This window comes from Bos indicus, chromosome 3 (genome assembly GCF_029378745.1).
Source record: "Bos indicus isolate NIAB-ARS_2022 breed Sahiwal x Tharparkar chromosome 3, NIAB-ARS_B.indTharparkar_mat_pri_1.0, whole genome shotgun sequence".
Lineage (NCBI taxonomy): Eukaryota > Metazoa > Chordata > Mammalia > Artiodactyla > Bovidae > Bos > Bos indicus.
Window position 1 is genome coordinate 36,600,660 of NC_091762.1, and position 25,410 is coordinate 36,626,069.

Below are 25,410 nucleotides of genomic sequence, written 5' to 3' on the forward strand. Positions count from 1 at the left end.
AAAATTCTTATATCTTCAAGATCAAGGACCTCCAAAGGTCCTATACATCCCAAAGACCATATGTGTATTAGAGCAATAATCTTTGATATGAATGTTATAATCAAATTAACATATCTAGCAGTTCAGTTATTCATTCAACAAATATTTACTAAGCCCCACTATACATAGGTACAAGACAACCTTCTTGCCCTCTGGTGCTTGTACTGGGGAGGAAAAAAGAGATATAAATAAAGGAGTAGCTGGAGAAGGCAATGGCACCCCACTCCAGTACTCTTGCCTGGAAAATCCATGGACGGAGGAGCCTGGTAGGCTGCAATCCATGGGGTCGCTGAGAGTCGGACACGACTGAGTGACTTCACTTTCACTTTTCACTTTCATGCATTGGAGAAGGAAATGGCAACCCACTCCAGTGTTCTTGCCTGAAGAATCCCGGGGACGGGGGAGCCTGGTGGGCTGCCGTCTATGGGGTCGCACAGAGTCGGACACGACTGAAGTGACTTAGCAGCAGCAGCAGCAGCAGCAGCATATAACATAGTAAATGTAAGGTTGTTATAACTGATATTCAGTCAGAAGGTACCCAGTAAAGTGTAACCATTGACATCTTTTCTGGCTGGTCAGTGTTGGAGGTGTCCTAGTTGTTAAACAGTTTGAACATCAACCCCATAATAAATTCAATGAATAAAAACTAAGCAGGATCAGGGAAAATGAATAAAGGGTGTGGAAGAGATATGATTTTAGATGAGATGGTCAGATAAGCCCCTTTGAGAAATGTTTTTAAGCAGAGACCTAACAAAAGGTGGTAATGAGCTATGAGAAAATATTGAGAACTTAGGTCCAGACAAGGCAAGAATAAATTAAGTTTAACAAGGAACATCAAGAAAGTAGGCAGAGAGGACTGAGCAAAATGAGACTGATCAGAATAGAGGTCAGAGAAGTATTCAGGGACCAGATTACATAGGATCTTTCAGGAAGCCACAGTGGTTTAGATTTAATTCTCAATGGGACACAAAAATATGAGAGGAAATTAAACAAGGAAAAGCTCTGATTCATTGAGATCCTTAAAATTTTATGTATGTATATTTACATAAAATACACTAATTATACATTTATATGATATTCATATAATATTTATATATACATAATATGTGCATGCATGATCAGTTGCTTAGTTGTGTCTGACTCTTTGCGACACTTTGGACTGTAACCTGCCAGGCTCCTCTGTCCATGGGATTCTCCAGGCAAGAATACTGGAATGAGTTACCATGCCCTCCTCCAGGGATCTTCCAGGGATTGGACCTGTACCTCCTGCATTTTCTGCACTGTAGGCAGATTCTTTATCTACTGAGCCACCTTGGAAGTCAATATAACAATATATATAATTATATATACCATATAAAACATTGTATATTTTATATATTTCATAAATATGTATTATATATTTTATGTTTTGTTATAATTTCATTGTCTATATTATAAAACATATGCAATAATTAGAAAGCATATAAAATATATATATTATAAAACATATGTGAATTTAATAATAGGAAAAAAGTGGGAAGCAAGGTGACCAATTAGTAGATACTGCAGAAGTGCAGCCTAGAGATATAGCTGATTAGAACTTGGTTGTTAGTAATGGAGATGACGAAAAGTGGTCTGATTTGGGATATATTTGAAGCTTAGCTAATAGAATCAATATATATGTGTTGTTAGAGACATAAAGGAGTTTAGGAGGATTCCTAGATTTTCCATCTTGAGTAACTAGATAAATATAAGTTTCCATTTATAGATATGGGAAAGACCAGAAGCAGAATTGATTTGGGAAGAAGAAATCAAGAGTTCTATAATAAACATGTGAAATTTAAAAATGCCTACTAGACATCCAAGTGGAGACAGCATGGAGGCAGCTGGCTATATAACAGTTGTTACTGATAGTGTAAAAAAAAAAAAAACTCAAAAGTATCACGTTAACTACTTTCTCAACACTTCACCCACAAGAACACAGTTTTGTTAACTAGCCAAAAGTTGCTAACTTATTATTCTGGTTTTAGACGGTAAATACAACATGTACTCTGCTGTCTATGATTTCTCACAGCTTATTTCCATTTATATGAACACATTAATGGAAAAGAAGCAGCAATGGAAACAAACACTGTTGATTGGTTCTCGTATCCCCGAATGAAGACACTCATTACATAATGTGTATTTCCAACATTCCATACACTCTGTTTACAGAATCCAAATTTCTGAGTTTATTTTAGATAAAAGGCTTTTTAAATTCAAAATCATAGTATTGTAGCTTACAGTCCCAGTTATAAATGTGATTTTAAAAAGGTTTTTGTGATGATTTTATCTCACATACTACAAATAAAATTAGCAGGTAATTTATAGTATAGTTTAAAAGTAGGACGTGCATGTTAGATTGCCTGGATTTATATCTGTGCATCTCAGGTAGTACTAGTGGTAAAGAATCCACTTGCCCATACAGGAGACATAAGAGACACAGGTTTGAGCCCTGGATCAGGATTCTTGCCTGAAGAATCCCATGGACAGATGAACCTGATGGGCTATGGTCTGTGCGGCTGCAAAGAGTCATACACAACTGAGCACCTGAGCACAGCAGTACAATACATAATCTGTTCCCACTACTTAATTGGAAAAGTTTCTTAACATCCTGTCTTAATTACTTCACCCATTGAATAAGAATAATGATAAAACTGAGAATTACATGAACTAACAAAGTGTTTAGGGCACTGCATGACATCAGGAAAGTTCTTGGTAAATAACGTTATTTGTAAAATCATTCCGCAAGTTAAATGCATCAAGCATGCATGAAGAACTCCTATGTATAAACATTGTGCTGTGCGTGTGTGCTAAGTCACCTCAGCTGTGTCTGACTCTTCGCAACCCTATGGACTGTAGCCCACCAGGATCCTCTTTCCATGGGATTTTCCAGGCCAGAGCTATGCTAGGCACTATTAAAGTGATCTGCTGCTGCCACTGCTGCTGCTAAGTCGCTTCAGTCGTGTCCGACTCTGTGCAACCCCATAGACGGAAGCCCACCAGGCTCCCTCGTCGCTGGGATTCTCCAGGCAAGAACACTGGAGTGGGTTGCCATTTCCTTCTCCAATACATGAAAGTGAAAAGTGAAAGTGAAGTCGCTCAGTCATGTCCGACTCTTAGCGACCCATGGACTGCAGCCTACCAGGCTCCTCCATCCATGGGATTTTCCAGGAGAGAGTACTGGAGTGGGGTGCCATTGCCTTCTCCAACTAAAGTGATCTAATTATGACTAAATAGAACATTATCCTGTCAAACTGTAGATGCATTGGTGACAGTGTTTCCTAACACTACATGTAAGATTAGTTTTCCTAAATTTTGAAATAAAAATCCACATGGCATGGTCCAAGTATCACAGTCAACCTCAGAGTGGTCATCCGCAGATTTTCTTTGTCATGCACAGAGCCTCTTCTGTAACCTGTACTGACCACATACACTGGATTCTCCTCTCCCTTGAGAGAGTTGCTTAGAAGCATATTCGACTTCATTTTATCACTTCCAAGAAGGAAAGAACAACAGGAAACAAACAAAAAAAGTTATACAGAATGGTAAAAAATCACTGTTCAGACATGACCTGATGATAGTGTCAGCTGCTGGACTTCTCAATGGACATCAACCCTCTGGACCAAAAGGGCTACTTCTTTGCACTAAAACAGCATCCAGCTCAATTCTTTATTTAATATTTTAGAAGTCAATTCCAAAGTAGGTCAAAGAATGAAAACCAATTCTGGTTTCTTCCTCGGCTCATGTCTTTAATTTTCATGGAACTGATACTATGAGAATCTATTCCCAGAAAGATGAGAAGAAACCTACAACCTGCCAATCTCAGTATAAGTTCTTTTCCATTATGATGTGTGTGAAACAACTTTTATCCTTTTCCCCTTTTGTAAGGAAAGAAATTCTGAAATCTAAAAATGGTACATGAAAAGCTAGTCTGAGAAAGGAAAAAAGAAAAAGAAAGTTAGTCTGCCCATTGGTCTGGGGAACTAAAACCAAAACAGATTTCACACCAGCCATCTTTATACAAGGAATTGTTTAACTATGCAACTGTCTCCAAAAGCACCGATTCTAAGTGGACAGGAACACTTTACTGTGAGTGAATGACAACTTCTCAAAGTTTTAACATTAGAAACAAAAGACTCAAGAGAGCACTCAGATGAATATTTCCTCGCTGTGAGATGACAGCCCCCCTGATATCAAAGCCCAGGGCAAGATTACATAAAATTTCCACAAATAAAGGGTATGGAAAATTCTCTGAAACAAGACCTACTTTTCTGGCAGAAAGGATATTCACTTTTGAACTCAATCAACTGATAAATGGGTGGTATCTGTTTAAAAGGCCCAAATATATATCTTTTAATTGTTGACTTCAATAGAAAAGTTAGAAAAGGGGAAAAAGTACAAAGGAATAAAACTACTACAATCAGGAACAAGAAAATTTAAATGGCCAATAAATGTATTAAAGAAATCAATCTGTTCAATAAGCAAACAAATATATTTTTAACAAATAAAATGTCATTTTCACCTTCCAATATGTTTGTATATCAGTGCCAAATTTTAAAAACTATTATCATGGCAGAAAAGGTGCCTGTAATAAGGATAATTTCATCAGTATCCTTTCTGGTAAACTACATAATTTATCTGCTAAGACTCTATATTAGAAGAAAATTTAAGACTAGAGGCCCAGTACTGATGAGGGTCTAGTGACTAGGACATTTCATAAAATGTTAGAGGAAATAAAAATTAACTATCTTTCTGGAAAACTGACAGAAGTTAAAATTGACCCCAGTTAATAGCCTTAAAATATAAAAAATAAACTAAATGTCTACAAATAGAAGATTGATTAAAGAAATATCCAGATATTCATATGGTAGAATACTATATACAGAATATCTCAGAAATATAATGTTAAATTTTAAAAAAGGAAGCTATACAATAATGTGTACCCAATTTTTCCATTTATGTAAGGTTCAAAAACAATACTATTTGTAATTTGCAGGTAACCATCAATATGTAATTTTCGATTATTGCTAAAGGAAAAAGAATATAAAAGAAGATAAAATGTCAGAGGGTATAGCACACATTAAAGAATAAGGATCATTTCCCAGTTTTTGTTTTGGTTGTGTGTATGAGGATAATGGCTGGATGGCATCACTGACTCAATGGACATGAGTCTGAGTGAACTCCGGGAGTTGGTGATGGAGAGGGAGGCCTAGTGTGCTGCGATTCATGGGGTCGCAAAGAGTCGGACACGACTGAGCAACTGAACTGAACTGAACTGATTAGGATAATGTTTACTGCATTGCAATATAAAATGCATTTCTCACTGTGGATCAATTTAAACCCAAGTTTTAAAGCCACAAGTATAGTTCACAAAGTGTAACTTGCTCATCTTCAGCTTATTGTTCCCAAACAGGTCTCCCGACTTTTGCTCTCTCCCATGTGGCAGAAACTATCTTCTTTATACCTCTAGAAGCTCTCTCTCATGTCCAGAGAAAAGAGAGCAAGGCCCAGAGAGAGGGGCCTGCCTGAGTCTCTTGATAAAAGTCTAACACCTCTTTCCCCTGGTGGCTCAGATGGTAAAGAATTTGCCTGCAATTCAGGAGATGTAGATTCAATCCCTCAGTCAGGAAGATCCCGTGAAGAAGAGAATGGCAACCCACTCAAGTCTTCTTGCCTGGAGAAGTCCATGGACGGAGGAGCCTGGCAGGCTACAGTCTATGGGGTCACAAAGAGTCAGACACAACTTAGCAACTAACACACACATATCTTTCCTCAAGATTCACTAGAGAATGCTCTGTCCTTTCCATTCAGTAGGATTCCACTCTTGAGAACAAAAGAATACAGCCCAACCCTTTAGCCTCAACTAAACACAAAACAATGAACTCACCATCAAAAAACAAGTGCATTTAATATGGGAGAAGAAGAGTAGGTTTAATAAAGAAAACTATACTGATATATGTTCATCAAAGCATTATAGCCAAAAAAAAAAAATGAAAATAACATCAAGTCATCAAGGTACGAGGATGATTAAATATTATATATTTATAATAGGATATTTATAACTATCAAATCATATTCTCTAATAATATATCAATGATATAAGTAAATAATAAAGCTATATTAGCAAATAAAAAAAGATGAAAAATTATATGTGACATTATTCCATGATTCCAACTTTGTAAAACAAAATGTATATTATATTTAGGGAGGAAGACATAAGAAAAATGACAAAACGATTTCAATGTTGAGTGTGAGGTTTTTCATCTTTTCCAAATGTTTTATTGGAATAACATTTTTAAAATATTTTCAATATAAATGGAAAAAATTCTTCATACATACTTTCAGTGCTGAAACTCAAAGTAGATTTTTCTCTCTCGTCTCTCTTTTGAGATCATTATAAGCTGCCCAAATGCAGTAGCTAAATTTTTTGTGTCTTAATTTACTGAGGGAAAAAACGATTCATGATAAAAATCCTCACAAAACAGAAAACATTCCAGAAAATCAAATACTATATTCAATCAATTGATTAATTAGTTAAAAACATGTTATTATGTATTTGTTACCTGGCAGACTTTATTTTTGGGGGCTCCAAAATCACTGCAGATGGTGACTGCAGCCATGAAAATAAAAGATGCTTACTCCTTGGAAGAAAAGTTACAACCAACCTAGATAGCATATTGAAAAGCAGAGACATTACTTTGCCAACAAAGGTCTGTCTAGTCAAGGCTATGGTTTTTCCAGTGGTCACGTATGGATGTGAGAGTTGGACTGTGAAGAAAGCTGAGCACCAAAGAATTGATGCTTTTGAACTGTGGTGTTGGAGAAGACTCTTGAGAGTCCCTTGGACTGCAAGGAGATCCAACCAGTCCATTCTGAAGGAGATCAGCCCTGGGATTTCTTTGGAAGGAATGATGCTAAAGCTGAAACTCCAGTACTTTGGCCACCTCATGCGAAGAGTTGACTCAATGGAAAAGACTCTGATGCTGGGAGGGATTGGGGGCAGGAGAAAAAGGGGACGACAGAGGATGAGATGGCTGGATGGCATCACCGACTCAATGGACCGGAGTTTGAGTGAACTCCCGGAGTTGGTGATGGACAGGGAGGCCTGGCATGCTGCGATTCATGGGGTCGCAAAGAGTCGGACACAACTGAGTGACTGAATTGAATTGAATTGACCTAGATTTATGGTAAATGCTATGAGATAGAAAAGCAGTACAATATACAGTCTCTATTGAGCTCCTACTCTGCATCAAGAGAGTATGGGAGACTGTCTCACGTATTATCTCACTTAAAGGATACAGTGGTCCAGATCAAGAGTTAAGATACAGTAAACGCAGGAAACATATGTGTATGTGGGTATATAAATCAATAAGATGAATGAATTGCTAAATGTTACAGAATAGTAGAGTAGATAGATGGGCATATATTTTAATTACATAGTTAAAAGGTCAAGAGATTGACTTGAGCTGATGTTGAAAGTGAAAGTCACTCAGTCATGTCTAACTCTTTGGGACCCTATGGACTATACAGTCCATGGAATTCTCCAGGCCAGAATACTGGAGTGGGTAGCCTTTCCCTTCTCCAGGGGATCTTCCCAACCCAGGGATCAAACCCAGGTCTCCCTCATTGCAGACAGATTCTTTACCAACTGAATTATCAAATTGGCAGTAAGTATACGGAGAAACCAACTTGATATAGACCTTGAAGGATGGGTGGAATATGGATAAAAGGAGGCTATTCCAAGCAAAAGGAATGTCTTCTGTTTGTCCTGGTAGAAAAACACATGAGATGAGGGACTTCTTGTGTGATGACACTAGTCACTAACGTCAGAGGATCCAGATGCCAGCCTAAGACCCAGGCACAGTTCCAGAGCTAAGTAGAACTAGCCCCAGCACCAAAAGTCTACAGAATATGCCTGAGAGACCTCGAAACAATCCAGACAGACTATGGGGGTTTTTAAGGACACGAGTTCAACACTTTTAAAGTGGTATTTCTCTAGAGCAGAAATCTTGGAGGAACTGAAGGAGGCAATTCAAAGTTGTCTGCTACAAGGCAGTAATTATGCTGAAGTCTCATGTTTCACCTTTAAAATCTTGCATATGCGCATTCAGTTAAATGCCCCTCTTCATCTCTGTGTACAGCTGGAGTGCCAGATATATGAAATACACACACACACACACACATATGCACACACAGATCTAACTTATTAGTCCTATGAATTTTTGCTCCTCTTCCATTCTGCCACATATAAGGTGTCAATCTACCATTAACCAGGCCACTAGGGTGTGATTTAACTGCTGTGCCTTCACCTGCTGCAACCCACTCCAGTGTTCTTGCCTAGAGAATCCCAGGGACAGGGGAGCCTGGTGGGCTGCCGACTAAGGGGTCGCACAGAGTCGGACACAACTGAAGCAACTTAGCAGCAGCAGCAGCATCTGCTGCACCCAGCCTTTTTTCCTATCATCTTCTTTAGACACAGTTTAATATCAGGAACTTGGCTACCAGAAGTATTTTCCAAGTGGCCCTTTAATATGCAGCAAAGTAATTCACATTTAAACTCTGAGTGCTGGTCTTACTTCTATGCCTCTGTCCCCAGATTCTGGCTACATGCCCCTATATATTAATTTTGCTTAGGACTCTTTTTTTTTTTTGCTTCCTTTCAAAGGAGGGACCATATGTCATTTTATTTTGATTCTCACCACCAGCACTACGACCAGGTTCTGCATGTGCTCTATGTTCTGTTCACTTCATCCCACATACAGTAGTCTGGAGTTATATCTGCGCATTAGTTCAACAGAGGCAAGGGCACTTGAGCACACAGAGAACACTGTCTGGGAACAATGAATGACATGAGGCGGGTTTTAGGTTTAGCTAGCCCCACATAATCTTTATCAGCTCCCTCTCAAGGCCTCCACATAAACCATGCATGCTATGCCAGTGAAGTCTCAACCCAAATCCAGTGTCCCTTCCAGTGAGACTGCCAGTCCTAAATCGCTTGGAAATGCCATTGGGTCCTGATGGAAAGTAATTGGAAATAAGGTTGTAAACACTTGGATTTAAAAACCATGTAGAGTACTTTAGACTTGATACATAGGTAACAGGGAGCTACTGCTGGCTCCTTAACAAGGGAATACTTGATATAGTGCTGTATCAGGAGACCGATCTCCATGGAACTTAATTCACTGCAAACATAAATTAAGTTTTACTTAGAAATAAGTCTAAACAATGAACTAAACAATGAAGTGTTAACAATGAAGGAACTGAAGATTTTTAAAAATTTCATTCTGGCATAATTCAGGGATAAATCAATTCAAATGAAAGATGTCACTGTTATTAAAACTTCATTCATTTATTAACTTATGTTTCATGTGAACAGAGTGAATTTTTAAGATTTTTGATTATTATATAAGTCAATGTTATTTCCAGTTTTTGGAAAATTGGTTTTAATGCCTTGTCATTAAAAACATAATGAAACCTATCAAATTAATTTCTCAAAGGCTACCTGATAGCCACCAGATGGCAACCTGAGCTGATGTCAAGTCAGAAATGTAAGTTATGGGTAGCCCTGAGACTGCATCCATCACCACTCACTCATCCTGCTGGGTTCCTTTAAAATAATAAAACAGGAAGGCTTTTGTACTACTTTTAAAATTCCATTTGAACATAATGAAATATGCTCTATCCACAATGCTTACAGTAATTAAATTTTTTTTTTTTCTTAATAGGATTCCATTTGGAAATAGCGCAATATGGAATGATCATTAATAGATCTGCTTTGGTGCTTGAATAAATGCCTATCAAGAGCACAGGCACACATTAGTAAATTTCCTAAAGAAAATCCATTTTCATTTCAAATTCTGACATTTTATTTAGAAAAATTATACCGTTCCTTTTAATTATTTCAGTAAACACAATGAGGGTATTGCTAACTACACCTCAGAGTACTTTATTTTCTCCATTTTTTAGTAATATGAGTCTACATGTAATTAAAGGCGTGCTGCATTAATGATGCCGAAGGTCTCCAAGGGAAGCATTTAATGTCCACCTCATAATATTATGCCAAAATTACATGCACAGAAGACATTTTAATAATCTTTGTTTCCTAATTTAGTTTTGATTGGCTCTGAAATCCATAGCTGCACTCAAGGGCTCACATTTCTACCGTCATCAGCACTTCTGTGTCATAAATTGTACAAACGCCTATGACTTCTTCCATCTGTAGGCTTCTTCTGAAAGCTTGTGTTTAACTTATCCAGAAAATTAGCCACAGGCTGGAGATAATTGCAGATAATTTTGCCATTTTTAAGCTACTGGGGTGTTGCATGAAGATATGACAACTAAGTTTGTCTAAACGCAAAGGACAAGTCACAGCTTTGTGTTGTCACTTCAGCTTTACACCCAGGTTCAGATCATCATATTTGCTCTTTATGCAAGCTGAAACAAACTGTAGTCACTCGATGATCTGTATTTTCTGACAAAGCTGTGCTACCTGAAGCTTTTACACAGCTGAAGGACACAATCTATACTAATATTATCGTAGACTAAAAAAATGTTTTAAATGCTTAACTCTCCTCTACCCTTCATATTCTTCCCCCTTAACAAAAACAGATTTTTTTTAGCCATCAACAACTTACAAGGAATATATCAAACTAAATTAAAAAGAAAATGTATGGCCTCAATATACAAAATTCATGCATATACATGTATATGTGTATATCTATTTCTATTCCCCTATTCTACTATCATAAAACAGAAATGGCAAAATCTCCCAAAAAAACTAACATTTAAAATGCTGGTACTATTACTATACAAAAACTTAAAATGACTGGGACATTAAAGAGGGATTATGCAGGTTACCTAGGTTAATAAGCAGAGATCTAAATGGAATCATGCCGTCCATTCTCTCTAAAATCTCACTCTAAAGTAAATGCAGCATTCATGGATGGTCACTGGCATATAATGATGGAGGTGATGCAAAAGGCAGTACAGGCTCTCAGTGCACTGCCAATGAAATTCAACTTTATATAAGATAAATTGGCTATGGGAATTATAGGGTATTTCTCTGACCAAATGTCCCCTTGGTGCTCAGAATTGCTAGTCACAGCTAATAAGGGTGTCACTAGCTGAGTAAGTGATTACTGAAACCATTCTGCAGCAAACATTTACATATCAGGGCTAAGCAGTGATTGTGCTTATATGGCAGCTTCCCTGATGTAATAGGCCATAACGACTCTGAGGGAGCAGGTATGGATGCCTATGTCAAGGAGGGGAGAACGTGAAAGTCATAACACAAATGACTTTATGGATTCCCATTAGACCTTGGGCTAAGGAGCACCCAAACAGGTCTGATACGACAGCATCCTGAAACAGCTTTACAGCCTTGTGTCAGGAACCCTTATACTAAAGAATTTTATGGAAAATACAAAACTGGAGAGAGGATGTGTTGCTATATTAGGTCACTATCTTTGACTTGGTATATAAAATGCATACAAGCAGTCCCAAACTTTGTATTTAAAGGATAGATTATTAAATCTGTTATGCCAATCAAATGTACATTAAGGAGCCCAAATTACGCATTATAGGTAACATCTCACAAATCTCACACTCTCTCTTGAAAAACAATTCTGTTTAATGACAACTTAAACCCACCAAGGCTTCTGAATATTTGCATCATAGTAGCATGCAGTATTTTAAAACACTGCCTTATGGAGTTTCATATAAACATGTAAATTACATATATTACTGCACTTGAGAAAGTTGAGGAATATCATTTTCATCTCTTTTGGTCTCTAACATCACTTAGCCACTGAACTGCTAGGAACTGGCTTAAGAACCTTAGACAATGTGACTGTAAAAAGCAGGCATGAGAAGTTCTATAACGTGCCCTTTCCCACTCAAGATGGGAGAGAGAGGTATGCTGAAGACACCAGGTAAACCCTTCAACACGATGGACAGGAGCAGTGCTGAGCAAGCATTCTCTTGCCAGAGGCTGACATGAGGGAAGCTGCACATTCAAATCACATGTTGAGCACATCATACAGAACCTGTGCAAGTACAAACAGCACTCTGAAAAAGGATCTCTGCTGTTTTACTTAGATCTGTAAATTATTAAACAATTCCAGAAGAGGCATATTGCTAGCAGTGCATGCAAGCCAATACATAGAGTGTCTTTATAATATTAAGACTTGGCCCAGAACTATCTTCTGCTAAGGACTAGAAGATTGCACCACCTGTCACCTGAACAGCCATTTCACCCCTAGATTTGCAATAAGATCTTAAATTTGACCTTTTATGAGAAATTATTAGAAACCTTATATAAAGCCAACAAACGCCTCTGCTCTTTTTTACAGATTTATTACAGTTTTCCTAATGTGTTTAAATAAATTCCTCTTCTGCGAGTCTCTGGTTTCTAAAAGGCAACTTTTTTGCAAAGCACATACCTGCTTCCCAGAGACGGTCCTCTCTTTGAAATATTTAGTCTTTCAGAGCACTTTAGTCATAGTGACACCTAATAGCCAAGCTCTTTTTCTCACTCTCCACAAAATCAGGTTTAGACTATAATTCAAACCAGTCCCCAAAGGCACTTCTGAAAAATGGCAAGCCCTTAGCTTTTAGGCGAAAAGACTCTTTAGTGCTCAAAATTGTTTCCTGTTACAAAACCTTTTCTGCAGTGCTAGGTCTAAGATGATCTTATGCTAATTTAACTCACTAGGGACTGTGAACAGATGCTACTTTGATTAATAGTTTCACTATCCTGAAAATGCCAGGCCAGGTTCAAGATAATAAAGTCAGGTATGGATACTATTAAAATCTGCCATACCATTATATCTGTTATATAGAGAAAAATGAGATCCCAGTTCATGTATCAAATAAACCCTATGTGTAATAATAATAAAATAACATACACCAAATGAACACACTGTTTGAATTCTTTAGCACACTGATTTACATCATTTTAATGATCAAAGTCTTTTCTTAACACCTTATGGGCATATTTTCAGCAATGTCTCTAGTAAAAATTTCAATGTGCCACATAGCATTTACCTTACCACCCAGAAAAAGCCTTTTCTATACCATGAAAACAATGAATTATCTAACTTTGCTTATCAAAAGGACAGTATTTGAATTTGCATGCTCCATGTCACTACTTTTTTAGGAAACATTTTCAATATTCCAGCCTTTTCTCTGGAAAACCATAACCCTTACAAACAAGAGGCTGAACAAGTTGACAAAACTCTTTCGGAAAAGCTTCTCATGAGGCTTTGGCTCCTGTCTCCTAACCAAGAATTTCCAAACCACAGCAGTTTCCCGATGAGCAAAACCATGACATCTACTCAAGCCTTGAACTGGAGAACGCAGGACTAGCCTTCATTTAAAGATGTATGTGAAGAAACCTTTATGTTTGTAAAGTTGGCTTACCAATGGATTTTATCCTTCACCTATCACATGTGGTCTAATCATATTCCCAGTCTCCAATCTGAAATTTAAACTTCAGTTGGACTTTTTGCTTTATCATTTATATTCAGTGCATTTGTCTCAGTGAAACCTTTGGTTCGCAGGAAGTGTGTCAATCACACTGTGCAAACTGTAATTCCAGGTGGTGCAGGCCTCCACTGAGAATGCAACTAGCCTGTTAGCACAAATCTGCCACCTGCAGATTCAGCTCATTGCCTGAGTTGAGTCTTCGCACGCACCACATTTGTATGCACATACAACATGCCCGCACTTAACATGAAATAAGCAATTCAAAAAGGTTGTCTCACCATTGCACAGAACGTCTCCGGAGGGTCTCCACAGGTAATGTCTGGAGGATCCAGTTTCACTTTCAGATATTTTGTCATGTCTGTGGATTCCGGCTGACAGGCCATGTAATCCCACACTTTCCCTTCTTCGGTATAAATCTGAGTCTTACACACATCATAATGTCCCCACACTAAAGGGTAGGGCTGCATCACTGAGGACACTGTAACCCAAAGGGCATGAATTGACAGAAATCTTGACAAATACATCTCTAAATTCTTGGCAATCTTCGTGGTAACTAAAGCAGCTTATCTATGTCTGTACGTAGGTAGGTTTGTATATTAAAAAAAGAAAAAAAAAAAAGAAAAAGAAGATGAGACTTCAACGTAGATTCCAAAATTAAAAGTGAAGGGTTCATATATTGCACATGTTCAGGTATATTGAGGACTTTGGTGGAAGCCTAGCATACTTGTGCACTAGGCATTAGCAACGACTTGCAGCTTTTTCATTGTCCTAGAACGTATCTATTAGCCTTGGGTCTAGCTTGGTTTTTTTATAAAAGATGTCCAGTAGCAGATAAGGATTTATCAAAACGATGGCTCTCCTATTGTACATCCAATAACCCTGGGTGCTTGATGCTCACAGTTCACAAGGGATGCTCAGGCGCACTGAGGTATCAGTAGCTACAGCAACAGGACGAGTGTCTATCGCTCGGTGTCTGCTTCCCATCAATCATTCTTCTCTTCTGGCACCAACACCCTTCTAGAAACAATAAGAATAAGAGTTATTGTCCCACAATCAATGCATTACAAAATATATGATATGTTGACATTTGGGAGGTTAGACGCAATATGAAGCAAATTGGTGTAATATGGATAACCTTTACTCAGCTGCTTTGCTAGAATGACCAAACCACAGAAATCATTCACATTAGGAAGAATTTTGATACGAAGGATTTAACTCTTCCATAACAAAGACAGATGTTTGTGTTCCAGGTGACTTACAGGTTTTCACTTCAAAAACTATATTCCCATCTTGACAAAACTGAAAGCAAGCAGCTAGATTTAAACATCTCTTCATATATTGTAGTGCTGGAAAATCTTCCAGAGGAACAATGGGGGAAATGAGTGCTTTTATAACAATGGTAAAGAAGTGACAACTACTTCTATGCCTTTTGTCTCTTGGCAAAGAGACCCTAAAGATCTACAAATTCCTTGTACATTTCTTAGCTTTTGTTAACTGGAGTGAAAAAACAGCATTGTTGGCACAAGCCTGTCCCTTTGGATTTGCTCATTATATTAGAAGAATTTAGCATCTTTTGTTTAGTTGCATTTAGTGATAAAGATAACTTGGCTCTCTGAAAAAAATATTCAAAAATAAAACCAAAGCAGCAAATTGTCCTTTCATAAGAATTTTCTATTTTCTTACATCTTTTTATAGCCATTACATCTGCATTTGCAGTTACTCTCTGTAACAGAAGAAGGGAATTTGTCCCAAAGGCAAATATAATACACTGCTTTAAAACTAAAAGCTCTGTAGTAAAACGCACAATTTAAAATGCACATATAAAAATAGCTGAGGGTGAGTTAACAGGCCATGAAGCAGAATAATATGGCACTAATTCTAAGAGAAAATAAAAATTACTGTTTAAAAGTACTTTTGGCTAACTGATAATACAGCCTACATACTGAGTACAAGTCATTGGTGAGTTTAACTGGCAACTTTTCTCTTTAGAGATTACTGTCTAAATCGAAACAAACAATAATATTTGGAATCCAGATGTAAGAAGAGTGCATTTGCTTAATTAGCTGATTTATATCGTCACAGTCCCAATAATTAAGTATTTTTTAATGTGAAAAGACAAGCCTACAATTTTAGGAAATACCATATAGACCCTTCAATTCACACTAAGCAGTTTAAATATGGAAGTTCACTGTCCTCACAGAATCTAATAGAAGGAATCTACTATATTTAAATAATATACCATCTTAAAATGAACTAAGCCACAAAGACTATGAAATGCCAACAGATGGTTGAATTGTGTTTCCATAGCAAAGTAATTTATAATAATTGCTTTATGGATGCAAGTGCAATTTTCATTATATTCAATTCATAAAATGTTATCATACTGCTGCAATTTGTGATATTTTCTATTAGGAAAAATGTTGAATATTTGAGTTCCTATGAAGCAATAATTAGCAGTTTGTCTAAACATGTATAAACTACAGATTTGAATCTGCCTCTTTTTGTAATGTAAAGACTATTGTGCTCAGTACATTTTGAAATCTTAAACCAAAAAGAAAAAAAAATCACAGAGAAGTAAATGTGGCTACTATAGCCTTCTGCTTTTTTTCAGATTCATTAGTAATTTTAAGTTGATACTTTCAGAAGCAGCTGACATTTTGACAATTAATAATCTGAAAAGGTATTAAAATAATACAAATTTGCATTTTCTAGATGCATTTTCAACTGCATTTACTACTTTATTATAATAAGAACAAACACTTTCATGGAGGGGAAATGGAAGGGAGAGAAAAGTAGGCATTATAACTGAAGCAGTGTAAAATCTACTACACCAGAAAATATTAACTTAAATTCTTAGTTTCAAATACATAACAACATGTTAATCAGCACCATATACTCTTAAAGACCTGAGATGAACTGCTTTGAGTTTAAAATGAGTGAGCACAACAAGCTAATTTTTAATATATTAAAAATATACCTTAAGTATATATTTGAATTCTGAGATTAATAACATTTTAATCAATAAATATTATTCCCCCTTATCTGCTTATTCTTCACTACTGTCTTCATCCACTTTTTTGCCTCAGTTGAATCACAAAATGAAGGATGACCATATAAATTTATGTTAAAAATTTGGTGACTAAGGAAACATATGGGAACCTGGTACTATTTCCTGACACAAGAGCAATCCCAGTGCAACGAATTCTCATTAAAGTACACCAGAATTATAATGATGGTCATTACACAGAATTATGGACTACACCATTGATCGAATTTAGAAAACTGACAAAGAAAAATGCAGAGGAGTGCAAGACATTTGAATATTAGGCAGTTGCAGGACTGTGCGGCAGACATTCTTGACAAGAAGCAGCCAATTATAGCTTAAATTTCTGGCACATAACCAGTTGTGATTAATAGTTTTCCATTACATTACAGACATATTATTAATGTATTAAAAATGTCAAGCTTTGGCAAGCACTAATATGGCATGGCTCAGTCAGTCTGCAGAATTTACACTTAATGAGCTCCCATTGACACAGGAAAAGATATTGACCACAGCATATTACAGATCAGGAGCAGAGGGTCACTAAGCTGTTCTTTAACATAATTATTTGATTTCATTCCAACTTTTATGTTTGTAGCATCACTTAATATGTATCCTTCACATTAGGATCTACTTTTCATTGCCATACACTTCAAAGAAAATCCTCTTACTTTAAAATCAGTAAGAAACTAATAAATCTATGAACTTCCATGCCACACAATGGAAAAGAAGCCCCTGTCAAAATCAGGAATTTTCTATTAAAGTATAATTAAGGAGTTTTCAAAGAAAATAAAATGATTTTAAAATAGAACATGATTTACCTCTTAACCTCTATTACCTAACGGCACCAGTTCCCATCTGGCTGTGCTTTCAACTAGGTTAAAATCACCAATAGCATCTTCAAAGCTAGGTCATTACAGCAAATAGCCAGGCAAAACGATTATGAGGACAGTCAATGACATATCTGGGGATTTAATATACCAAACCAATTCCTTCTTGCCCATAACTGAACTAATTGCCAAGTAACGTGGACTTTGAATGTGTCTCAAGTGCTCACCTAAATGTGAGCAGCTTCAGAAGAGCTCTGCACAGTCCCATTTCTAGTTCTTAACTTTGTGAACCCTGGGAACTCACTGTAATCGAACAGTGCCATCATCTCTACCTGTGCACTAAAACATTAGGAAGTCCTCTTTGATAGAAATACCCATTAATATGCCATGAGTACTCCACAGACCTCTGACTGGTATATAAATTTGCAAAGCCAATATGAAAATATAAAGTTATGTCATGCCCTCAAGTTGATAGATGTTACTGATCTGGACTAAAATGAGCTATAAAATGGCTTTGCATACAAGGAACACATCTTTTCCCAGGATTCTGTAGCTAATTCCCTTCCACCTTGTAGAAGTCATTTCACAGGTCTTTTCTTTCATTAGAAAAGAAGCCTCCTAAATATTACATGGAAGTAATAATGATCAAAACTACAGACAATTATACTCTAAAAACAACTGCCAGTTTCATCAACAAAGAGGAAAACATTGACAGTAAATCCACTAACTCTAGCTGGCTCTCAGTATCCATTCTATTACATAATCTCACGAGGAGGTGGGGGTGGTGATAGTAGGCTATTTATTCCATAAATACTCAGCTCTCAGGGGCACCTGAAATAGACAGCTATTGACTCATTCCTCATAGACATTAGGAATTTTATAAATATGCATGTTTCTGAATGGGAAGGAACAAAAAGAACATTGACTATAATCATATTCCATTGAGTGAAACATACAAGGAGATAAAGACATACCCAAATTCCATAACATATCAAAATTAGCAGCTTCCAACACTGTCATAATGAGACTGACTAAATGGGATATTTAACATATATTAAATGCTCTCTGCATTTATTTATGTGTTGTGAAGAAAGCATATTCTAGTCATCTTAATGGGAGACATTTGCTTCTATCCTTTTGTTAACTGTCTTTCAAGATAAAGAAATTTTACATGTACTGCAACATCATTGGCATATTTTACTCATACTTGATTGGGTATTATGAGCAACTGCCTATCAAGAGATTCTTAATAAAACTAAATAGCACACCTTAGTATTTGAAAGATCTCTGCTTTCACCAAGAGAATAATGATTAGGGAAATTAGAAAGCATATATTTTGCAGGCTGTTTAGGGATGGAATAATACATAAAATTATTTCATAATCAGTTAAGTCTAGAATAAATATGCTGTTTTATTAATGTAGAACAACAAATCTTTCATTGTCTTGTAGGGAAGTTCAGAAATCCAAGGTTTCAAGTACACATTTGAGAAAGTCTACACCCACCTAAAGTTTTGAAACAAAAATCTGGATTCTGAAGATAAAACTGTTTTTAAAAGTACACTAAATCTCTTACTGACTTATAATTCATACACACACATTTTTCTGTTAACATATAATTAATTTTCTGAGTTGTACAAAATTTTCTTTCCAATTGACTTGTTGTTTTTGTAACTTCTAAAACTCTCCAAATCTTTACTACAGTTAGAAAATTTATCAACTAAGTGTGTAATGGTTTAACTTTTTCAAATTAGTATATGATTTGTTTGTTTGTTTGTTTTTCAGAATAATAACAGAGGCAAAGACAGGCAAATGCACCACTTACAAACATACAAAAGGAAACAGAAAAAATATATTAGCCTCCTTTTAAAAAGCTAACCTGAAACACATACATCCAGTGAAAGCTGACAAAACAAAAATATCACTAGGAAAAACAGCTTTATGTGCACATAAAATCAACATCAACTGTTTTCTTACAAAATGTTAGGATCACCTTTTTAAATTTTCACAATAGGAAGTATCGCCAAATTAATAGCCAACTATATGGAATTTTGAATTCCCTTATGTTGGTCTTCAGTGGTGAAAGAGATCTTATTTCATGGCACCCGGAAAAAAATAGGAGATATATCCCTTATGTATGTAAACTAGAACAACCTTCTGTATGAAACACTTGCATTTTTTTTCTTTGCATGCTAATCCACATGCAAAGAACCAAATTTCATCCTAAAGAAAAACTTAAAAGTTACTTGTCTTCCAAAAGATTCTTGAAACAGTTATTGAGCTGATCTTCCTTTGCCAAAGAGAAAGGGGGTGAGGGGAATTTAAGGCATTCAAAGTGGCAGTTCAAAATACTTTTATGAAACCTGCAATTGTTAATTCCCCAAAGGTTAGAGATGACCTCAAGGACTAGACAAATCAGAAAAAGGTTGCCCCTACTGTGAAAAAGGGAATTTCTGGATAACTTTTTTCTAACAAGCTGAACCATTAGCTATATCTGAATAAATGATTTTGTTACAAGATTTTTCTATTTCCCCCCCAATTCTGTAAAATAAAACTTTCAGTATTTTCAGTCATAAAATAGGGCCTTATTTCTAAAGCAAATCCACGGCCAGATACACCATATGTTTAGTGGAATTCTGAATCTTACTCAGAATTTTCCATTCCAAAGACTGACAAACTGTTATGATAACGAGTGGTTCCATTACCATTCCCTGGGAAGAATGGGGGAGGAGGTGGAAAACAAAAGCCTCTACACTCTGGGAATCTGTACCTGATGTGAGGGTGGAAACGCAATCTCCAACTTTTCAAAACAAAGTTGCTTAAAATCTCCACTAGGAATTTTCCTCCCCTCCCCTGTAAAATGACAGCCTCCTAAGTGGATTTCTCGAAAAGAAAAAAGAAAAGAAAAAGGTGGGGGGAGGAGTCTCTAAAGTGATGTTACTAAAACAAACAGCAGAGGGCGCAGTTTCTTTTTTTATCTAAGTTTTCCTGTGTATGAATCACTTAATTGGTTATTTTGGGCCCAATAATACTCAGTATTATTTGTATTATATATAGACATCCACAGATCCATACAGGAGAGCAATTCAATGTCCCTAGCCGAATCCATCAACTGATTAATGCAATGCCAGTAAAGAATCTGAGAAAATATTCCAAACAACATTCCTATACCAAGTCTTTCCCTCTATCAATTTTCCCTTCTCCCCAGCTGCACAACATGGGATAGTAATGCTTTAATCTCGCACCAATAAAGGAGATTAAAAGAAAGGAACTTCAAAAGCTCAGTGTGGCCACCAGCTTCACAGGGCCGTCAAGAGGGCAAGTTTTTTTCCCCAAGCAAGGACAACTGGCAAATAAAGAAAGAAAATAAAGAAAAAAGAACCCTCCGATGCTTTATGTGTGGTCAGGTGTGTGTGTGTGTGTGAGAGAGAGAGAGAGAGACAGCGAGCGACAGACAGACAGTGGGGAGCGAGCTGTGTGTCTGTGAGTCGGTCGATGGAAGCACGGACCCCGCGCCCAGGCACTGAGTACAACACACAGACTCGTAACCTGCCCGGGGCGCACACCAGGAAGACGTGTGTGGGTGTGAGAGTGTGCGGGCTGTGTGCGCTCAGAGGTTCTGCGCGCTGCCTCCTCAAGGCGCTTCACAAAGTTCCTCGCCCACCCGGAGCCTTCCCTCCCGCCTGTGGACTGCGCTGTGTGGGGCGGGGGTGGCGGGGAGGGGGAGTCGAGGGGAGGGAAGGAGGAAACCAGGGGGAGAGGGGCAAAGGGAAGACGCGCGGGTCGCTGCAGGAGCGGGAAGCCAGCGGCACTCACCGTGGGGCCCGTTCGCTAGGCGCCGGGCTGGAGCCCAGCCGACGGCGCGGGGCGGCGGCCGAGCCCAGCCTGGTGCGCCTCGGGCGGCGGCCGCAGCAGCGGAACCCCGGGCGGCGCTGGGCGGGCGGCGGCTCTTACCGCCGAGCCATCTCCGAGGCGCGGGCGAAGCGGGAGAGCTGGGGGTGTGGACCCGAGCGCCGCGGCCCGGCCGCCGCACCCCGAGGTCCCGGTTGCGCCGGGCTCGTGGCCGAGAGGACCCCACGGACGCAGAACCCCGCGCCCGCCCGCCAGTCCCCGCCGCTTAATTACCTTCGCCTCTGGCCCCGGAGGAGGGGGGGGGGCAGCCTCCTGCACGTCGCCCCCTCTCGGAGCCCTAGCCGAGAGGGGGAATTCCTTCCCGTTGACGTCCTCTTCCGAAATGCAAAAGATCAGTGACTTTGACAGGTAGATGAGGGGGAGGGAATAGGGGTGGGCGGAGAGGAAGGGAAGATGAGAAAGGTGCCTCTCCCTCCAAAAATATAGTGATATTAATAATGAAATCGCAGCCTTCGGGAGGTCTTGCCAGCCCAGTCCTCTGCTTGCCGGGTCTCCTCCGCGCCTCCTCGCGCCAGTGCTTCTGCCACTTCTCGCCTTAAACTTTACTGAGGGTGGTTTTTTTTTTTTCTTTCTTTCTTTCTTTCTTTTTTTTCCCTATTTTTTTTTTTTTTTTTTTTTTTTATGCTGCAGGACGACTTCCTGATTTCCCGGGGATCAGAACCAGCGGTCCGGTGGTTCTACTCCGCTTGGCACAGCTTTCATTTTATTTCAGACGAAGACGTTGAGCTTACTCAAAAGGGACATAAATCAGGACAATTAGCATTGGCGCCAAGAAGATCCTCTAGTACCAATTTCGTCCGGGCTTCCTTCGCGCATTCCTCCACTCAAGTCAGAAATGTCACTGCACATAGCGTTGATGGCTGCGAGACGCGACGCACCCAAAGTCCATTTGATGAAATATACATGGCCCGCGATGCTTCTGGATTGCGGTTCCCGGGCTCCCCGCCCCCGCCCGCGGCGCCTGGCCGGACCCTGCTCCGAGCCGGCAGCGAGCTCTCTGCAAACTTAGGGGCGCGTACAAATTAAAGAGTGAGCTCAAGGGCCGGAGAAGAGAAAGAAAGAAGCAAGCCGGGGGAAACTGCAGCCCTTGGAGGGGTGGCATGTACGTTTCACTTAAAAGCAGATCTTCTGCAACTGCCAGCAAGTGGAAGGATTGCAAACCTTATACTACCTCGAGACCTGGGCGCTCCGAGCGGTCCTAACTCCGTCCCGCTCGCTCTAACCGCCGCTGCCGCCGCTCCAGGACCTCGGAGTACTGAGGCTCAGCGACCACCCTTCACCTCCCCCACCCTTAGCTCGCCCACCCGAGCGCGATTTCCAGTATCTCTTCACGTACCTTCCACTCATGCCCGCGCCCGTCCCATCCCTCACTCCTGGCTCTTCTCTAGAAAACCTTCCCTAAGCACACCCCTCACTCCTAGCTGTGATCTCAGTGGTGTTTTTCAACCACCTATTCCCTTGCCCAGCCAGCGGCCCCTGCAGCGCAAGCCTCGAACTTCTTTATTTAGAAATTCATTCTTCTTCGGAAAGTTGAAGACAGAGCTGTGCTTTGCTGGCCTCTTCAACACTCTGAAGAGAAAGACAAATGCCCCCGCTCCAAGCCTTCTTTCCCTCGCCAGTGGGGGCTCAGACTTACCCGGGATCTCATTCATAGCTAAACATTAACGTCAAGGGGGAGGGTGGGGATCCACTTACTTACATAGGGAGAGATTTTAATTAAAAAGACTATTGCAACAGGGCGGGGGGAAAGCTCTGATCTCACAAATCTGTAAGCATCTCAAAATCAAACAGAAACGGGCTTCTGTGTGGTAAAGGGAATAAGCAGTAGGGAAAGCTGGTCAGATGAGAGGTGAAACCAGCTGGTTTGATAAGAATTGTGTCTTTGTGGTACACCGATTTGGGGGATAAACTGACAAAAAAGCATGTTCTGCATTTTAGTGTTTGCTTCAGTTTTGGGCCAAGTTCAGTGGGCGGGAGAGAAGTTGAACTCAAGTTTGTTAAAGACAAAGCAGAGGATAAGAAATGGCGGTTGTGAACACTTGGTCACTGGCTTCATGCCTCACAATGGAAGCACGGAGCTGAGGGCAGAGAGTGCTGACTAGGGGTGGTGTGGCAGAAGGGTGCACAGGGGAGAAGCTTGTTGAACTGAGCCTGTAAAGGATCCTTCTTGGCCCTGAGAAGCCAGAAAGGAGGCAGGAATTCCAAGCACCCTTACCCTAGACCCTCTAACACCTGAGAGGCCATCCTGAGAGGTGAATCCTCTCTCAGCTGACTCCCTCCAGTTCAGGAATCTGTGACTTCCTTGCTTCCCTCCTTCCCACTTCCACTTTCAAGCACTGAAGAAAGGAGTTACTGCAGGGGTGAACTCCTCAAAGGCATTCTTAGACAGTGACCCTTTGCCAGCTCTCTACCCAAGCTTCTCCAGAATCTAAATATACTGATTATAGGGAGATGCCACTCACCACCTAACCCTCCCTCTTGGGCTACCAGAGCCTCGACCCTTCTGAGAAGCCAGTACACCCTGAGAAATAGCACCCACAGGAGCTCTCTCAAGTCTCAGTGGCCTTCTGGCCTGAGCACTGAGATACGCACAGCTCTCATCCTTACATTTTCCTCCTGCCCTTTTCTCTCAAGCCAAAAAAAAAACTCCTTCTGAGTTTCCATTCTCAGTTTTGTTTGATCATTTTAGGTGTTTCTCCAGTAAAAATAAAGAAATCTGTCCAGAGATTAGGAGATTCTCTTCTAGGATATACCAAGATCTTTGTGATATTGGCTCCCAACCTGGAGAAAGCTCCTTTTTCAGCTGTCAAAGACTCAGAACTAACCTCCTTCCCCCTCTTCCTATACTATATCTTTCCACATTTCCAGGGTCTCTTTGACTTGGAGGAAGACATCAGTCCCAAATAAGTCCAATATTGGAACGGGGGACCCTCTCCAGGTAAGTATAGCTTCTCCCACTCCAAGAGTAATAGTCTTCCAGAGGTGAATTTTTCTCTCAAACATCTGCTCTGATCTTCTCAGATTCAGTAAATTACCAACTAAACAAGTCAAATAAACTCTGAGCAGGAAATTTGAATCCTCAAGGAGACTTTCAATGTTAAAACCCTTTCTCCTCCAGATCGTGATCCCTCCTCTAGTAGGGATTGGGGGGAAGGACATTTTCTTAAAAAAAAAAAAAGTTTTGGGTGGATTTGAAATACCTTCTTAAAAAGAGATACTGTGAATTTATATTTTAAACCAGCTTTCCTGAACATACCTATGCATATTTATTTACATAATTAAATAAAGAGCAATCAGAAATTTACCTAGCTATTTTCTTGGCATCTTTTCTCCAGCATCCTCTGCTTCTTCCACTTGTACGTGTGTATGCATGCATATATATACACATGTATGTCTATATACATTAAATATATATGTATTTAACTTTCTTTGAAAGAATGATTTTTTATTTTTTTACTTAAACTTTCAACTCTTCTTTCACTCCCTTTAGAGGAGAATTATTTGATCTTTCAATTCTCTGACTTCAGATCTCTGGCTGGTTTCCATGCATTCCTCATTCTTCTTCAACTTAGATTTTCATCTATTTGTAATTCTGTTGGGTCTCTATTGTTCATTTTTCTAGGTTATTAAAACCTGCTTGAAAACCTTCTTTTTAGAGATTTAACGGGGTTGTTTAAATACTTGCAGCATCAACATGACAAACTGGCAGTGGCAGCATAATTGCGATGTTGTTCATTGTTCAGTCATTCAGTCATGTCCAGCTCTTTGTAGCCCCATGGACTGCAACACGCCAGGCTTCCATGTCCTTCACTGTCTCCCAGAGTTTGCTCAAACTCATGTCCATTGAGTTGGTGATGCCATCCAACCATCTCATTCTCTGTTGCCCCTTCTCCTTCTGCCCTCAATCTTTCCCAGCATCAGGGTCTTTTCCAATGAGTTGGCTCTTCACCTCAGGTGGCCAAAGTATTGAAGCTTTTTGCAATGTATCTGGTCCAAAAAGATATGTGTCTTTCTATAAATAAAGTAATTGACATAAAGTAGGTACCAGAGAAATGTTTCTCGCAGGTGCAAATAATTTTTTT

At 39.1% G+C, this 25,410-nt stretch overlaps 1 protein-coding gene across 9 annotated transcripts in view; it reads right to left on the reverse strand.

Moving 5' to 3' along the window:
• The window catches only part of NTNG1 (netrin G1), a 371,792-nt gene extending 348,890 nt beyond the window's left edge, over positions 1-22,902 (reverse strand). For 7 of the 9 annotated variants that reach the window (XM_070786012.1, XM_070786009.1, XM_070786003.1 and 4 more), the window contains exons 1-2: positions 21,542-21,675; positions 13,824-14,562 (exon numbers count right to left, since the gene is read on the reverse strand). In XM_070786012.1, coding sequence (XP_070642113.1) covers positions 13,824-14,069 — 246 coding nt within the window. In that variant the 5' untranslated portion in view covers positions 14,070-14,562; positions 21,542-21,675. Of the gene's footprint in view, positions 1-13,823; positions 14,563-21,232; positions 21,342-21,541; positions 21,676-22,664 lie in introns of those variants that run through there. The other 2 variants (XM_070786006.1, XM_070786004.1) reach the window with 2 other exon arrangements.
• Between the last annotated feature and the right edge of the window lie 2,508 nt (positions 22,903-25,410).